This window comes from Dendrobates tinctorius, unplaced genomic scaffold (assembly GCF_039654945.1).
Source record: "Dendrobates tinctorius isolate UK_male_01 unplaced genomic scaffold, ASM3965494v1 ptg000231l, whole genome shotgun sequence".
NCBI lineage: Eukaryota > Metazoa > Chordata > Amphibia > Anura > Dendrobatidae > Dendrobates > Dendrobates tinctorius.
In genome coordinates, this window is record NW_027361898.1 from 23,225,460 (window position 1) to 23,242,913 (window position 17,454).

The 17,454-nt window shown below is 46.4% G+C and overlaps 1 protein-coding gene across 3 annotated transcripts in view; it reads left to right on the forward strand.

The window, feature by feature from the left end:
- Nucleotides 1-17,454, forward strand: part of OGT (O-linked N-acetylglucosamine (GlcNAc) transferase) — a 118,371-nt gene that overhangs the window by 49,446 nt on the left and 51,471 nt on the right. For all 3 annotated transcript variants that reach the window (XM_073556189.1, XM_073556190.1, XM_073556191.1), the window contains one exon: nucleotides 17,193-17,272. In XM_073556189.1, coding sequence (XP_073412290.1) covers nucleotides 17,193-17,272 — 80 coding nt within the window. The remainder of the gene's footprint in view (nucleotides 1-17,192; nucleotides 17,273-17,454) is intronic.

The following is a 17,454-nucleotide window of genomic DNA, read 5'->3' on the forward strand; positions in this document are numbered from 1 at the left end:
TTGATTAATGCGTCTTTGTATGCGGCTAGCTGCGCAGCACTCGCTGCCGCAAATGCATTTGCTAATAGAAGGGCTCTGGTTGAGGACTTGGCGTCCGGATTCAACCTCAAAGAAGTCCTTAACTTCTTTACCTTATCAGAGCAGCCACCTATTTGGTGAAAGGTTGGACCAGCTTATCTCTGACTTCACAGGGGGCGAGAGCAGTTTTTTCCCTCAACAAAGGGTTAAACAGCCGTTTTGTCACCAGTTTCAGACACGGTTTCGTCCTTTCGCAACCCCGGGTGGGCTTCAGCAACCAACCCCGCAGTTGCGGGTCGTCCCAATGAGGACATGGATCATCAAGTCTCATATAGAGCCAACCCATTGGAGAGAATGCGATCTCAACAGCCCAGGTCCCAAGGATCTTCAGCCAAATGACTTGAGGCAAGTTCCAGGCGACACCAGCAGAGTTAGGCGGTCGCCTACTCTGGTTTCACCATGTCTGGCTATCCGTCGTGTGCGACACATGGGTAAGGGGCTGGTATCCTCGGGGTACAAGTTAGACTTTGTCACACAGCCCCAGGACGATTTTTGCTTTTTTTAATTCCAAAATGGAATCCCGGGCACATGCCCTGTTCGAGGCCATAGAATTGCTTCGGCAAAACGGAGGTCATACCCGTACTGGAAGACGAAAGATGTCAGGATTTCTGTTCCAACCTGTTCACGGCCCCTGAGAGGGATGGGACTGTCACGCCCATTCTGGACCTTAAGCTTCTGAACAGATTTGTCAGGGTCAGACATTTTTGGATGGAGTCTCTCCGCTCGGTCATTGCTGCCATAGAGCAGGGAGAATATTTGGCCTCTATCGACATCCAAAACGCATACCTGCACTGACCTATTCCCCCCCCCCCCCCCCCCCCTGCACATCAGAAATTTCTACGCTTCGCGATCAACGGCCTGCACTTTCAGCTTCGCAGCTCTCCCCTTCGGGCTAGCTACCACCCCCGGAGTGTTCACAGGGGTCAAGGCGGTCGTCATGGCCATCCTGCACTTCCAGGGCATAGTCATCTTGCCTCATTTAGACGACCTCTTGATCAAGGGCCCTTCATATCGAGCATGCGAGGAGAGCGTCAATATCACGCTAGATACTCTTGCCCGCTTAGGATGGTTGGTCAACGTGAAGAAATCATCCCCGGTCCCAGTTCAGAGGATTTCCTTTTTAGGGATGATCTTCGGCACCTCCCGAGGGTTGGTAGTTCTCTCTCGAGACAAGGCCCTAGCTCTTCGGCAAGGAGTCCAGATACTTCGCCAGCCAGTCCCTCACACCATTCATCTTTGCATGAGGGTCTTAGGGAAGAGGGTGGCAGCAATGGGAGCAATTCCATTTGCCTGAACTCCATCCTCGCCCCCTGCAGCACGCCCTCTTGGCATCATGGGACAAGAACCTGTTCACACTTGACCACCAGTGCCGGTTGTCCAGGCAGGTCAGACAGGCATTCGGGTGGAGGAGAGTTCCTCCTGTCTTCAGGGGAAACCCTTTCCCCCGGACCATGGGTTGGTGGTCTCCTCGGCTACGGAGCAGTTTTTCGCCATCACGCGACCCAGGGACGGTTAGAGATTCGAGCAATCTGGCTGGCTCCACAACGTTTTAATCATCCTCTAGCATGCCGCCCCATCCGGATTCAATCGGACAACGCCACGGCCGTGGATGACATAAAATCACCAGGGGGGCACCCACAGCAGGGCAGCCATGCACGAGGTAAGGCACATCCCTCCCTGGACCGAGTGGAACCACTCGGTGATATCGGCAGTCCACATTCCGGGCGTAGAGAGCTGGGCGGCAGACTTCCTCAGCCGGCAGGGTCTTGCGTCCAGTGAATGGTCATTACACCCCGAGATTTTCCGGCAAACTTGCCGATGTTGGGGGAACGCCGGATGTTGACCTGATGGCCTTTGGGGTAGGCGCCAAGGTGGTCGCGTTGGTCACCTCGGTCCCGAGACCGGCAGTTAATCGCCGGGGATGCGTTGGTTCTGCCATGAAACCAGTATTGGCCTCCCATACCCATTTCCCCCTCTGCCGCTACTCCCAAGGATCATCAAGAGGATCAAGGCAGAAGGGGGTTCCAGTGATGCTACTGGCCCCAGATTGGCCTCGGCGGGCATAGTACGCAAACCTGGTGCAGCTACTCGCCGACAGACCTACTTTCCCAGGGCCCGATCTACCACCCGAACCCAGGGGCCCTGTGTTTGATGGCTTAGCCATTGAATCTTGGATTCTGACCTAGGCTGGGTTCGAACGCAATGTGATTACTACAATGGTTAGCGCCCGGAAGCCCGCCTCAGCACATATTTCCACCACACCTGGAGGATTGTCTTTTCATGGTGTCAGGACCACGGTCGTTCTCCACTAAGATTCTCTATTCCCAACATTTTGGCGTTTTTCCCAGTCTGGCTTGGACTCGGGTTTAGCTCCAAGTTCCCTCAGGAGGAGACTGATACCTGCCTGCACTACCAATCTGCAGGTATAGACCTTCAGCCAGGGGGTCTCACACTTTGTACCCCCCTATAGGTCCCCTCGGGACAACTGGGACCTTAACCTGGTTCTAAGTGTTCTGCAGGAAGCTACATTCAAGCCACTACAAGAGGTCTCTTCGACATACCTTCCCTGGAAGGTGGTATTCCTCGTGGCGATAAAATCAATCAATCAGGCAGGTCCCGTAGCTGGCAGCTCTATCTTGCCGAGCTCCATTCCTGATATCTCACAAGGATAAGGTGGTTCTCAGGCCAGCTTCCCCTTTTCTGCCAAGGGTCGTTTCCTCATTTCGTCTTAATGAGAATATTACCTTGCCCTCCTTTTTCTCGGCATCGGTACACCGGGTGGAAAAGGCTGTTCATACGTTGGACCTGGCGAGAGCTCCCAGGAGGTACATGTCACGGACAGCATCCTTTCGTCAGACAGACACGCTGTTCGTGCTCCCTGAGGGATGCAGGAGAGGACTTGCTGCCTCAAGAGCGACCATAGCCAGGTGGATTCGGCTGATGATTCAGGAATCCTACAACATCAGAGGCGCAGTTGTGCCAGCAGAGATCAGAACGCACTCAAATCGAGCAGTGGGCGCCTCTTATGCTGTTCGGCACCAGTCATCTGCGTAGCAGGTATGCAAGGAGGCAACCTGGTCCAGCCAGCACACATTCTCCAAACATTACAAATGTCCATACTCTGGCTTCAGCAGATGCAAGCCTGGGTAAAAGGATTCTCCAAGCAGCGGTGGCGCACCTTTAGATAGTAGGTGCGTGTAGCTTGGACCGGTGAGTCGACTTCCCACCCAGGGACTGCTTTAGGACGTCCCACTGTCCTATGTCCCCCAATGAGGCGAAGGAGAAACATGGATTTTTGTGATAAACTCCGACGCTCATTGGGCTCATTGTCTCAATGCATTTCAATGGGAAAATTTTTCCATTGGAATACATGGGCAGTCGTGAGGCGATTCAAATTTGAGGACCACTTGCGGTAGTTAAGCTCATTGATATGCGCAGGCAGACCCAGTTACTATGCCAACGCCTACGAACTTTACATGACCCCACCAGGACAGAGTTTCTGCCACATATCAGCTCTTAAAGCGAAACCCACAGCACAAATGCAAATCTAGCTTCATCACATGACGCATGCCCCTGCAAGAGAATGTGCGCCAAAGTGGATTTAGAAGCCCAGTGCGCCAAACTGGCTCTTAAAGGGCCGACGTGCCAAAGTGATTCTTAAAGGGCCAGCGCACCAAAATGAGTCTTAAAGGGCCGGCGCGCCAAATCGAAAGCTGATTGACCCCGGCCTCCAAATCGGAGGCTGAGCCGCCCTGCTCGCCAAATCGGACCCAGAGTTGAAAGTCTTGCAGGGGCAGCAGGCAAGTCTCTCTTAAAGGGGCAGCCCGGGCACCATTTCAAAGCACTATCTGTACTTCCTTCAGGAAATACACATCTAGTTAGTTAATCTACTTCTCCGCGTTTTCTGCAATTAATGCTGCCCGAACCACTTGGCGCAGAGACCCCGTTCAGGCAGCGTTTCGAAGCCCTCGGTGGGGACAGGTGTGCTATGTATTTTTGGGGTCGATCCGATTTTGTAGTTTTTTTAAAAAAAAAAAAAAATCACATTTTAAGCAAAAATTTTCCCATAGGAATTAATGGCGACCTTTCCATGACCTCCAACTGTCATGGATTGAAGCCACAGTGCAGGTGCAGTGACCTTACAAAGATGGCAGCTATGCAAATGCAGCTTCCACACATGACCCATATTAGCTAATAGCCAAAGTGGCTACCAAGTTGTCAGAGGCTGGGGGCAGGTTGTCAGAGGCTGTCGGAGGCTGGGGGCAGGTTGTCAGAGGTTGTCGGAGGCTGGGGGCAGGTTGTCAGAGGTTGTCGGAGCCTGGGGGCAGGTTGTCAGAGGCTGCTGGAGCCTGGGGGCAGGTTGTCAGAGGCTGCTGGAGCCTGGGGGCAGGTTGTCAGAGGCTGCTGGAGCCTGGGGGCAGGTTGTCAGAGGCTGCTGGAGCCTGGGGGCAGGTTGTCAGAGGCTGCTGGAGCCTGGGGGCAGGTTGTCAGAGGCTGCTGGAGCCTGGGGGCAGGTTGTCAGAGGCTGCTGGAGCCTGGGGGCTGGTTGTCAGAGGCTGCTGGAGCCTGGGGGCTGGTTGTCAGAGGCTGCTGGAGCCTGGGGGCTGGTTGTCAGAGGCTGCTGGGGGCAGGTTGTCAGAGGTTGTCGGAGGCTGGGGGCAGGTTGTCAGAGGTTGTCGGAGCCTGGGGGCAGGTTGTCAGAGGCTGCTGGAGCCTGGGGGCAGGTTGTCAGAGGCTGCTGGAGCCTGGGGGCAGGTTGTCAGAGGCTGCTGGAGCCTGGGGGCAGGTTGTCAGAGGCTGCTGGAGCCTGGGGGCAGGTTGTCAGAGGCTGCTGGAGCCTGGGGGCAGGTTGTCAGAGGCTGCTGGAGCCTGGGGGCTGGTTGTCAGAGGCTGCTGGAGCCTGGGGGCTGGTTGTCAGAGGCTGCTGGAGCCTGGGGGCTGGTTGTCAGAGGCTGCTGGAGCCTGGGGGCTGGTTGTCAGAGGCTGCTGGGGGCTGGTTGTCAGAGGCTGGGGGCAGGTTGCTAGAGGCTGTCGGAGCCTGGGGCAGGTTGTCAGAGGCGGGGCAGGTTGTCCCAGGCTGGAAGAGCCTGGGACAGGTTGTCAGAGGCGATCTGTGAAGAAAAGGTCACTGACCCCGGTTTTCGGGGTATTTTGGCATCGCAGTGCAATTTTCATGTGTGCAGCAGCATCAGCTAAGGATTCCTCAGATTTTCCCTTAAAAAATGCATGTGGTTTTTTTTTAAAAAACGCATGCGGTTTTTGCGGGAAAATCTGAGGAATCCTTAGCTGATGCTACTGCACACATTAACATTCGACTGCGACGAAAAAATACCCCAAAAAACGGAGTCTGAGTGACTTTTTCGTCACAGATTTAATTTTAAGTGTGTGCATTAAGATCAGGGCACCCCCCAGAGGCTGACTGTAAAAAAAAATTACTTAAAAACAGCCCCAAATCACTAGAATGGGGATTTGTAATGCGGGGGGCGGGGTTAGCATGTTATGTCGACACTTGATACACTGCTGTAAAGCTGGCAGCGCTGTTCAAGCACCATGTATTTCCTTCAGGAAATGCCCATCTAGTTAATAATCCGATCCTTCAGACGGAACCTGAAAACCCACCTCTTCAGGAAAGCTTACAGCCTGCAATGACCCCACTGCCTCACCAACACCGGAGCTGCTGCAACCCCCCAACCTACTGTCTCCTTCCCCACCATCCTGTAGATTGTAAGCCCCCAAGGGCAAGGTCCTCTTGTTAGGTTAAACAATAAGAAATGTTCACTAGTTGCCTGCTCCTGGCCCAATGGGTATTGATCAGTGCGCACTAAAAGAATTACATCAGAGACAGTCGGAAGTAACCTCTCTTTGATCAATCTATGGCACAGCTCCAAAGAGAGAGAGCTTTATTAATCCAAACCTAGGTTTATATATATCCCCTGTAAGGGGGCTCGGTTAAATCTAAAATGGGAGTGTTCGGATGTATTCCATTGGTTAGTGGGTTGGGCAGTGAGCTAGTAGTCCGTAGGTGGATCCATGAGGTCATCAGCACATGGTGTGTGGTGAAACAGGAAATGGCAGCCATCTTTAGTGTCACACTTTGATCTGCTAAAGCTCATGTAAGGTGAAATAATACACTTTGTGGGTAGTTCCTCTCAATCTCTTATGTCTTGAGGTTAATTATTTGATCTTAAGGCTCTCCTCAACACTCTCCCCTCTGTATCAGTCTGTCATTGTTAGTTTGTTTACTGTAAGCAATATCTGTAATTTGTATGTAACCCTACATACATTATTTACATATATATTCCATATATATGGAATAATTTTATGTAAAATCATTTTATAACAACTTGGTACCAAAACTGAGCAAAAATCCTTTTCATGGCAAAAGTGTGTTATGCAAATAAACTGACTTCCATCAACTTCCTTCAGGAAGTTTACATGTTCCTCTGCTTGAGCAACTTTTGCTTTCCCATGATTCATGGCATCAAGGGAACAAGCTATTCCTCCAATTTTCATTATCCCCTGCACCAGGGAAAATGGCCAGGAAACTCCCCGCAGGGTGGTGGAGTCGAAGTCCGTATAAAATGGACCGACTCCTAAAATATATAATAAGTTGTGTACAGTGGTACAATGCAGGATGTACTGTAGCTTTTGTCATAAGAATTTGGGAAAGTTATGAAATGTTGTATAAATGTCCTGTTCCTGATTTAAGGATCTGGGCTTTTTGTTGAGATGAATCTGTGCTGCACTTTATGTAAATGATCAGTAGTGACCAGTGCTGTGGAGTTGGGAGTCATGAAAATTGAGGAGCCAGAGGTTTGGCTTACCGACTCCATAGCCCTGACTCCCCGGATGTCAAATCACATTGTGAACTTGTGGTCGATTCTCTAAATGCAGGTGAACAAATAAAACAGATTGTGATGCACTCCAAACACCGATTAGGCAAGAATGTGTTTGCTCTCAGTCAGGATTTGACGCAGAAGCTGATATCCAGCTGCCAGGGCAGAGGGCGGAAGTCTAGAAATATGAGTCAACACTGTAAATATTGAGTCATTTCATAAGCTTAATTTTAATTGTAAAAACTTGTGAAATGTTTATAATTGTATTTTAGTAATCATAGAAGCATCCTACAAAAAGATCTAAACCTCTAAAAACAGCAAATCTTGTGAAAACTAAAATTGGTTTTGGTGAGGGGGAAACTTATATCAAGGAGGGCAGACAAAATAGGCTGTAGGCGCAAGTTTTTAAATTGCTTTAATTAGCATGAAAATAAGCAAGTTTGCAATTGACTTGCTTTTTCTATCTGCTGTCATTCATGTGCAGTGACAGCTTTTATTTTATAGTGTAGAGCTGGTTTCCATAGAACTCTGCCTCGAGTTCCTGGCAGAGAGTGTGCATGAGTCCCTTTTTCAGGATGAGTGCTAACTCTTAACATATCAGCCATCTCTTTCCAGCCCACTAATTCTTATACAATAGTTCTCTGCTCACCTCCGTCCCGCCTTTACCTTTCATTTTCTGGAGAGAAAGTTATAAATCAGCAGCTTTGACCATAGATCTGCTAATCACGATTCTATGCTCTGGCTATCCACAGCTGTGTATTTGTCAAAAGCCCTGTTATGCCTGTATTTACATAGAGATAACAGTGCACACTGCAGAACAAACCACTGAGCTTAATGTGTCAAAGTATAACTTGTGCTTGGACTTATAGTTTTCTACAGTTCTACTATTCATCAGAGCTGTGACTCGAGGAGAGCCCGCCCTGCTAGAAACCAAGAAGTAAGGAAACTAAGGAGACTGTATTGCTCTGAACTGCTCAACAGACAACTTGGGAGAATGCCCCTTTAAAGGGAATCTGTCACCGGAAGTTGCAGGTCTATGTAAATGGCCTGGGTCTGGTCCGATGGGCGGTGTTTGTTCTTCTTTCTCCACCCCATCTGTGGGCCCCCGTCCGCGAACTTCTCCGAAATTAATTAGTTCTCCATAGTTCGCACATGCGCAAAGCAACCTTGCTTAGCGCAGTACGCTTTGCCCAACTGCGGGGAAAGCCGATAATCATTACTGCGCATGCGCCGGTACACTATGTCCCGGAACACAGTGAAATACTTCCGGGACATAGTGTACCGGCACATGCGCAGTAATGATTATCGGCTTTGCCCACAGTTGGGCAAAGCATACTGCACGAAGCAAGATTGCTTTGCGCACTAGCGAACTATGGAGAAGACCTACTCTAATACCGGAGAAGATCGCGGATGGGGGCCACGGATGGGGTGCAGAAAAAAGAACAAACACCGCCCCATCGGACTAGACCCAGGCCAATTACATAGGCCTGCAACTTCCGGTGACAGATTCCCTGTAAAGGTGTAGTCCAGGAGATAAAAAAAAAATTATTGTAATGGCCATGCCTTCATAAACTATTAGGATAACATGAATATTGCTGTTTCCCACCCTCACTACCTGTAATCCTGTGTGGTGCTCAGCTGCTCCCCCTCCCTTATTGGACATTTATGTGGCCTGCTCCTTCCTTCTGTTAGCGGCTTACCCCTTGATTCTATCAGCTTGAATGGTGTCTGATACTGTGGGCATGCTACTAGCAGCTGGGAGCAGGCCACGCCCAATGTCAAGTCCCTAATATTGAACTGCATACAATCAGATAGTATCAGGGGCCTGGCTACCTCTATTAGCAGGGAGCAGGCCATGCCCCCTGATGCATGACCCATAAGGGAGGGGGAGCAGCTGCAACATCACACAGAATTACAGGTAGTGAGGGTGGAAAACGACACAATTCAGGTTATCCTAATAGTTTATGTAGGTATGGCCGTATGGCCATTACAAAAATTTTTTATCTCCCCGGCGTACCCCTTTAGGTATAGGAAAAGAAAACACAGCAGCACTCTGAGCCAAGATATATGCAAACACTGAAAACATTAAATCTAAACTGTTATTATTCTGTAAGATGAACTTACAAAAATGAAGGTTCTTAGCGCTTAAATTGGCCATTTCATGTGTGCCCATCAACTGCAGCAAGGTGTCCTCCCTCTGATGGGTCTCTGTTCTACTGTACATACTGTACCTCTCTTGCGCTATCAGCCTACAGTTATATGGACAATACAGGTCTCTCCTGAGCCTTGAGCCTACAATTCAAATGGTTAAGTAAAAATGATGAACATCACCTGCTGGTCAATGGGAGGAGTGCAGAGTCAGGCTGGAGGCAGTCACACGTCCAATAGTGAAATATAAAGAAAAAAAACTTGACAGCACCTCCTAGGTGTGAACAGTTGCCAGCTGCGATAGCTGCATTATATAGAAAAAGAAAACGCAGCACTATAGTAGCCAAGATATGTGCACAAACATATACATACCCCAGTAGGTATAGCTTTTAGAGCTCTGCTGAAAACAAGTGAAGACAGCAGCCTCTTGGATAGACTCAGATCTCACACGCAGCAGGTAATACTTGGAGGAAAACTCGCACAATAGAAGCATGTAAAACTTAAAGCTACAAATTGTATATCAGGAATTGTACAAGCCGATATATTAGATGGGTCACCTATACTTTTAGACACTTCACGCATATTAATATTTTTAGAATTCCAACTGTTTTACAGAATACCATAGGTGGTATTAGCATAGGGAAATGGCAATACCCTCACAGAACCCCCCCCCCAATAGAATGCAAAGTTTATTTGATATGCATTAAAAGCTGAAAATGCCACTTTGATGAAGGCTAAGGCTGTGTGCACACGTAGCGATTTTTAAGCGTTTTTGCCGCGATTTTCGGCGCGAAAACGCTTAAAAATCGTGTACAGAACGCCCCCCATGCATTCCTATGGCATTCCGCACATGCTGTGCTAATGCTGCGCTTTTTTCCGCGGCGGAATCGCATCGCGGAAAAAATCGCAGCATGCTCATTCTTTGTGCGGAATCGCAAAGAATTGCCGCGATTCCGCACCCATAGGAATTCATGAGAATCGCTTACTTCCCGCATGTGGCTATGCCCACCATGCGGGAAGTTAAGCGTCTCATGTGCGGTTGGTACCCACGGTGTGGAGGAGAGGAGACTGTCCTCCAGGCCCTGGGTACCATACCCCTGTAAAAAAAGAATAAAAAATAAAAAATCGGGGTATATTTACCTTCCGGCGTCCTGCGATGCTTTCCCGGCCTAAGCGTTCCCAGTAATGCCTTGCGGCACGGTCCAGTGATGACGTAGTCTCGCGTGACTAGCGGTCTCGCGAGATCGCTATAGCAACGCGAGACTACCTCATCACAGGTCTCGCAAGGCATTACTGGGAACGCTGAGGCCCGGGAATGCAGCGCGGGACGCCGGAAGGTAAATATACACCGATTATTTTTTTTTTAATTTTTTTTTAAGCATTTTAACATCCTATCTTTTACTATTGATGCCGCATAGGCGGCCTCAATAGTAAAAACCTGGTCACACTTGTCAAACACTATGTTTGACGAGTGTGACCAACCTGTCAATCACTTTCCAAGCGATGCTTCAAATCGCTTGGAAAGTGCTTGAATATCGCACGCGAAAATCGCGGCATAATCACGGTAAAATCGCACGGAAAAAACCGCGCGATTTCTGGGAAGGAGTCCGGTTTTTAGTAAGCGTTTTAAAACGCTACGTGTGCACATAGCCTAAGGCTAAGTAAGCGTTTTAAAACGCTACGTGTGCACATAGCCTAAGGCATAGCCACATACGGGAAGTAAGCGATTCTCATGCATTCCTATGGGTGCGGAATCGCGGCAATTCTTTGCGATTCCGCACAAAGAATGAGCATGCTGCGATTTTTTCCGCGATGCGGTTCCGCCGCGGAAAAAAGCGCAGCATTAGCACAGCATGTGCGGAATGCCATAGGAATGCATGGGGGCGTTCTGTACACGATTTTTAAGCGTTTTCGCGCTGAAAATCGCGGCAAAAACGCTTAAAAATCGCTACGTGTGCACACAGCCTAATAGTTACAGATATTAGATAATGTTTTTTGGAACCAGTCCAAATACTGTAAAGTACTGGTGGTAGATACACATTGGGGCATACATATTATAAACTATAGGTAAAGTATTTGTAGATAAACGTAAGCCATGTTGTACCTTAAAGCTAAGGCCTGCCTGGCCATGAAGCTTGGCACTCTGGGATGTGAAACACATATGGTGTATCCCACTCCTCGTTGACTGTCCCTTATTCACCACCATACAGTTCTTGGTGGTGATGTAATTTAACCCCTTCATGACGGCCAATACGTGTATTTACTGACCTGAGATATAAGGGAATATCATCCCCATACAGATGACAATCCAGCAGCTGTCGACTGTCCACTATATCTGACAACTTGCTGTATCACAAATGATCGGTGTTGGCACCATGCATATCTGTTTAACCCCTTAGTTGCTGCTGTCAAAAGTGACTACATCAAATAAATGGTTAATAGATTGTGGGGGCTTGCACTTTAATCTAATTGACACACAGAGATCACTATTGTGTGTTCCTGATGTTTGCCATAGCAGTTCATGGCCAAATAGCGGCCTTAGGGCCCCGTCACACATAGCGACACACCAGCGATCCCGACAACGATATGACCTTGTCAGGATCGCTGGTGTGTCGCTACATGATCGCTGGTGAGCTGCCAAACAGGCAGCTTCATCAGCGACAGGAGAGTAACAAGCAACGCACGTCGCTTAGTTACCCACTGTGTACCTTAGTTACCAGCGCGCTGGTGCAGGGAGCTGGTAACCTAGGTACACATCGGGTTTCTAAGCAGCGCGTGGCACTTGGAAACCCGATGTGTACCTTGGTTACCAGCTCCCTGCACCAGGGCGCTGGTAACTAAGGTACACATCGGGTTTCTAAGCGCTGCGCACCGCTTAGATTCCCGACATTTACCTTAGTTACCAGCGCGCTGATTGCTGGTCTCCTGCCTGTCACACAGCGATGCGTGCTGGCCAGCGGGAGACCAGCGATCAAAAAAATGTCCCGGCCATTCCAGGACGATCAGCGATAACCGGCAGGGGGGGCCGGTCGCTGGTCAGTGTCACACACAGCGATCTTGCTGGTGAGATTGCTGTTGCGTCACAAAACATGTGACTCAGCGATCTCGCTAGGACAGCAGTTTTCAATATGTCAGGGGGTGCAGTTTTTTAAATGGTATCATGTTTGGGGTTTTCCAATATATAGGACCCCCAATGTCACTTCAAACTTGGATAGGTCCCTCAAAAAAATACATTTTGTAAATTTCCTTGAAAAAATGAAAAATTATTGCTACATTTTTAAAGCTCCTAAAAGGCTAACAAAATAAATTAGCGTTTTAAAAATGATGCTGATGTAAAGCAGACATGTGGGAAATGTTGTTTATTAATGTTTTTCTGTGGCATGACTATCTGGATTAAAGGGATAATCATTCAAAGTTTGAAAATTGCAATTTTTTTTCATTTTTGTCAAGTTTCTGATAACACAAAATATATCAATCTAAATTTACCACTATCACAAATTATAATGTGCCACGAAAAAACAGTCTTAACCCCTTAAGCACCAAGGGTGGTTTGCACGTTAATGACCGGGCCATTTTTTTTTTTTTTTTTTACAATTCTGACCACTGTCCCTTTATGAGGTAATAACTCTGAAACGCTTCCATGGATCCCGGTGATTCTGATATTGTTTTCTCGTGACATATTGTACTTCATGTTAGTGGTAAAATTTCATTCAAATAACTTGCGTTTATTTGTGAAAAAAACGGAAATTTGGCGAAAATTTTGCAATTTTCCAACTTTGAATTTTTATGCCCTTAAATCACAGAGATACGGCACACAAAAAACTGAATAAGTAACATTTCCCACGTGTTTACATCAGCACAATTTTGGAACCAAAATTTTTTTTTGTTAGGAAGTTATAAGGGTTAAAAGTTGACCAGCGATTTCTCATTTTTGCAACACCATTTTATTTTTACGGACCACATCACATTTGAAGCCACTTTGAGGGGTCTATATGATAAAAAAAATACCCAAAAGTGACACCATTCTAAAAACTGCACCCCTTAAGGTGCTCAAAACCACATTCAAAAAGTTTATTAACCCTTTAGGTGCATCACAGGAATTTTTTGAATATTTAAAAAAAAAAAAAAATAGACAACTTTTTTTCACAAAAAAAATACTTCAGGTTCAATTTTTTTATTTTACCAAGGGTAACAGGAGAAATTGGACTGCAAAATTTATTGTGCAATTTGTCCTGAGTATGCTGATACCTGATATGTGGGGGGGGGGGACCACTGTTTCGGCGCATGGCTGAGCTCAGAAGGGAAGGAGCGCCATTTTGACTCTTTCAATGCAAAATTGGCAGGAATTCTGATCGGACGCCATCTCACGTTTGGAGAGCCCCTGATGTACCTAAACAGTGGAAACCCCCCACAAGTGACCCCATTTTGGAAACTAGACCCCCCCCCCCCCCAAGGAACTTATCTAGATGTGTGGTGAGAACTTTGAAACCCCCAAGGGCTTCACAGAAGTTTATAACATACAGCCGTGCAATTAAAAAATCATATTTTTTCCACAAAAAATGATCTCGTCACCCTCAATTCTTATATTTCCAAGGGTAACAGGACCCTAAAAGTAATTGTGCAATTTGTCCTGAGTACGCTGATACCCCATATGTGGGGGTAGACCACTATTTGGGCACATGGCAGAGCTTGGAAGGGAAGCAGCGCCATTTGACGTTTTTAGCTGGAAATGAGATCAAACACCATGTTGCGTTTGGAGAGCCCCTGATGTACCAAAACAGTGGAAACCCCCCACAAATGACACCATTTTGGAAACTAGACCCCCCAAGGAACTTATCTAAATGTGTGGTGAGCACTTTAACCCCTCCAGTGCTTCACAGAAGTTTAGAATGCCCGGGCGTGAAAATAAAAAATCGTATTTTTTCCACAAGCATGATGTTTTAGTCACCAATTTTTTATTTTCCCAAGGGTACCAGGAGAAATTGGACCCCAAAAGTTGTTGTCCAATTTGTCCTGAGTACGCTGACACACCCCATATGTGGGAGTAAACTACTGTATGGGCACACGTCGGGTCTCGGAAGGGAAGTAGTGACGTCTTGGAATGCAGACTTTGATGGAATGGTCTGCGGGTGTCATGTGCGTTTGGAGAGCCCCTGATGTACCTAAACTATTGAAACTCCCCACAAGTGACCCTATTTTGGAAACTAGACCCCCCCACGGAACTTATCTAGATGTGTGGTGAGCACTTTGAACCCCCAAGTGATTCACAGAAGTTTATAACTCCCGGCCGTGAAAATAAAAAAATCATTATTTTCCACAAAAATGATATATTTGCCCCCAAATTGTTTTCCTAAGGGTAACAGGAGAAATTGGACCCCAAAAGTTGTTTTGCAATTTGTCCTGAGTAGGCTGATACCCTTTATGTGGGGGTAAAACACTGTTTGGGCGCATGGCAGAGCTTGGAAGGGAAGGAGCACTATTTGACTTTCTCAACTCAGAATTGGCTGGAATTGATATCAGACGCCATGTTGCATTTGGAGAGCACCTGATGTGCCCAAACAGTGGAAACCCCCAATTCTAACTCCAACCCTAACCCCAACACACCCCTAACCCTAATCTCAGCCCTAACCCTAATGGGAAAATGGAAATAAATACATTTTCTTTTAATTTTATTATTTTTCCCTAACTAAGGGGGTGATAACGGGGGGGTTTGATTTACTATTTATGGCGGTTTTTATGTTTGGCAGCTGTCGCACGCTAAAAGACGCTCTTTATTGTAAAAAGTTTTTGCATTACCACATATTGAGAGCTATAATTTTTTCGTATTTTGACCCACCGAGTCATGTGAGGTCTTATTCTTTGCGGGACGAGTTGACGTTTTTGTTGGTACCATTTTCGGGCATGTGACATTTTTTTGATCGCTTTTTATTCCGATTTTTGGGACGCAGAATGAACAAAAACCAGCGTTTCATTAATTTCTTTGGGGGGGTATGTTTTGTCGGTTTTATGCATTGAAAACTATTTTATGTAAATAATTATTTTTGCATCGCTTAATTCTGCGAGCTATAACTTTTTTTTATTTTTTTGCTGATGATGCTGTATGGCGGCTCGTTTTTTAAAGGGACAAGATGACGTTTTCAGCAGTACCATGGATATTTATATGCGTCTTTTTGATCGCGCGTTATTGCACTTTTTGTTCGGCGGTATGATAATAAATCATTATTTTGTCTTTTTTTTATTTTTTAATGGGTTCGCTAAAGGGGTTAACTAATGGGACAGTTTTATTGGGCAGGTCGTTACGGACGCGGCGATACCAAATGTGTACATTTATTTATTTTTCCTAAAAATTAATTTGAGGGATTTTTTTTTCTAAATTTATTTGGCTATTTTTTATTTTTTTTTTATTTTTTTTTTTAAATTATTTTAACACTTTTTTTTGTTTATTTATTTATTTTTTTTTAACTTTATTACATTGTCTCAGGTGGGACATCACTGTCCTGTGACAGATCGCTGATCTGTCACATCACAGATCACTGTGACAGATCAGCGATCTGTCACAGGCAGTGCAGCAGGCTTCCTTTTGCCTGCGCTTTGCAGGCACTGAGGAAGCCGGCTCCCAAAGGTCCCCGTCGCCATCTTGGATTCGGGGGCCTGCAGGGAAGGAGCCCCCCGCAGCAGCGCTGCACATTGCGCTGCTGTGGGGGCTCAGGGAAGCACGGAGGGAGCCCCCTCCCTGCCGATGCTTCCCTTTAACCCCCGGTACACCGCAATCGTGTTTGATCGCGGTGTGCAAGGGGTTAACGTGTCGGGGGCGGTCCGTGACCGCCCCTGACACATTGTGCCCGTGTCAGCTGTGATAATCAGCAGCGATCAGGGGCGCTCACCGCGTGGGCGACGCTGATCGCTATGATGTACTATCCTGTCCCTGGGAATTAAGTCCCAGGGCACATGGACGGGATAGTACGTCTCATGGCAGAAAGGGGTTAAAATCACTGGGATTTGTTGCAGCATTCCAGAGTTATGACCACTTAAAGTGACATTGGTCAGAATTTAACAAATTGGCCCGGTCACGAAGGGGTTAATGTTCTATCAGAATACACACCATAGATTCAAAGATTATAAAAAAGTGGTGTCTTATTTATTGCATAAATCGTAGTGTACATGAAAATAAGGCATTGTCTGATATGTCGTCTTAGAGAAATTATTTTCTTTCTCCTCCTGGATTGATTATTTCCAAAATTCTCAATTCCTGGCTTAAATCTGTATTCAGTGAAGACCGAGTTTTACATTGCTGGATAGGAGATGAGAGCCGCTACCAATGTGATTCTATGTAGAAGAGATGAGCGAGGGGCAGCACACCTCCCCCTCCTATCTAGGTAGAATCTTATTAAAACTTACTGTCATCTCCTTAAATTGTAATAGGAACCTGTGTCTTCCAGTGTTTACCCATAAATTGAGAGTGAAAGATCAGTCCAGAAGGAGAGAATAAAACCTAGTGCAAGGTTTATTATTTTCATGTGTACTATTTATTTATAAAATAAAAATGTAAATGACTGTTATTCCTTAAGAAAATGAGACAAACTGCATTAATACAAGGTAGGTAAGCACTCAGCAACCATAATACACCAGTAATTGCACTCTGCACCCAACAAATAACACCTGTACTGGGAGATTTTAAGATAATGTTTTCTAATCGAACCCCAAATGTACATCATCTAATTGCATCTGAACCTTGACCGGGCCAATTCCAATTCCATCATAACATCCAGAGGACAGACCTATACACACAGCAAAACTGGATTCAATAATGGAATCAAGGAAATGCTGGACAATCAAAAGATCCTCTGAATAAGGTACATTAAAAGTTGATCTAATAGTACATTTATTGTCTCAATGTGTTTCTACGTGCGTGATTTGGCCACCTAGACTGGTGATTTTCCCATGCTATGGGCACACGCTCGCCACAGCAGCCACCAATGACTTGACAGGAAGGTGTGCTGGTAGGGTTATCCATTAGCCTTCATAATGGGGCATGTTGAGCTTTTGATGCATTTCAAATGTGTTCTGTGAGCTGATTGGGCAAGTAATATTTGTACTCAGTTATATTATTTATATTTCATTATTTTACAGGCAGTAACTCTTGATCCTAATTTTCTTGATGCCTACATTAATTTGGGAAATGTCCTTAAAGAGGCTCGTATATTTGACAGGTAAATCAATTTCTTTCAGAACCTTGTAATTGACATTTTGATGTTTCTCTTGTAAATTTAGTTTACGTTCTGCTATTGTTTTTTATTTATCGCCTTATTGGGGGACACAGAATACCATGGGTGTATGCTGCTGCTGCTGCTAGGAGGCTGACACTATGCAAAACAAGAAAATTAGCTCCTCC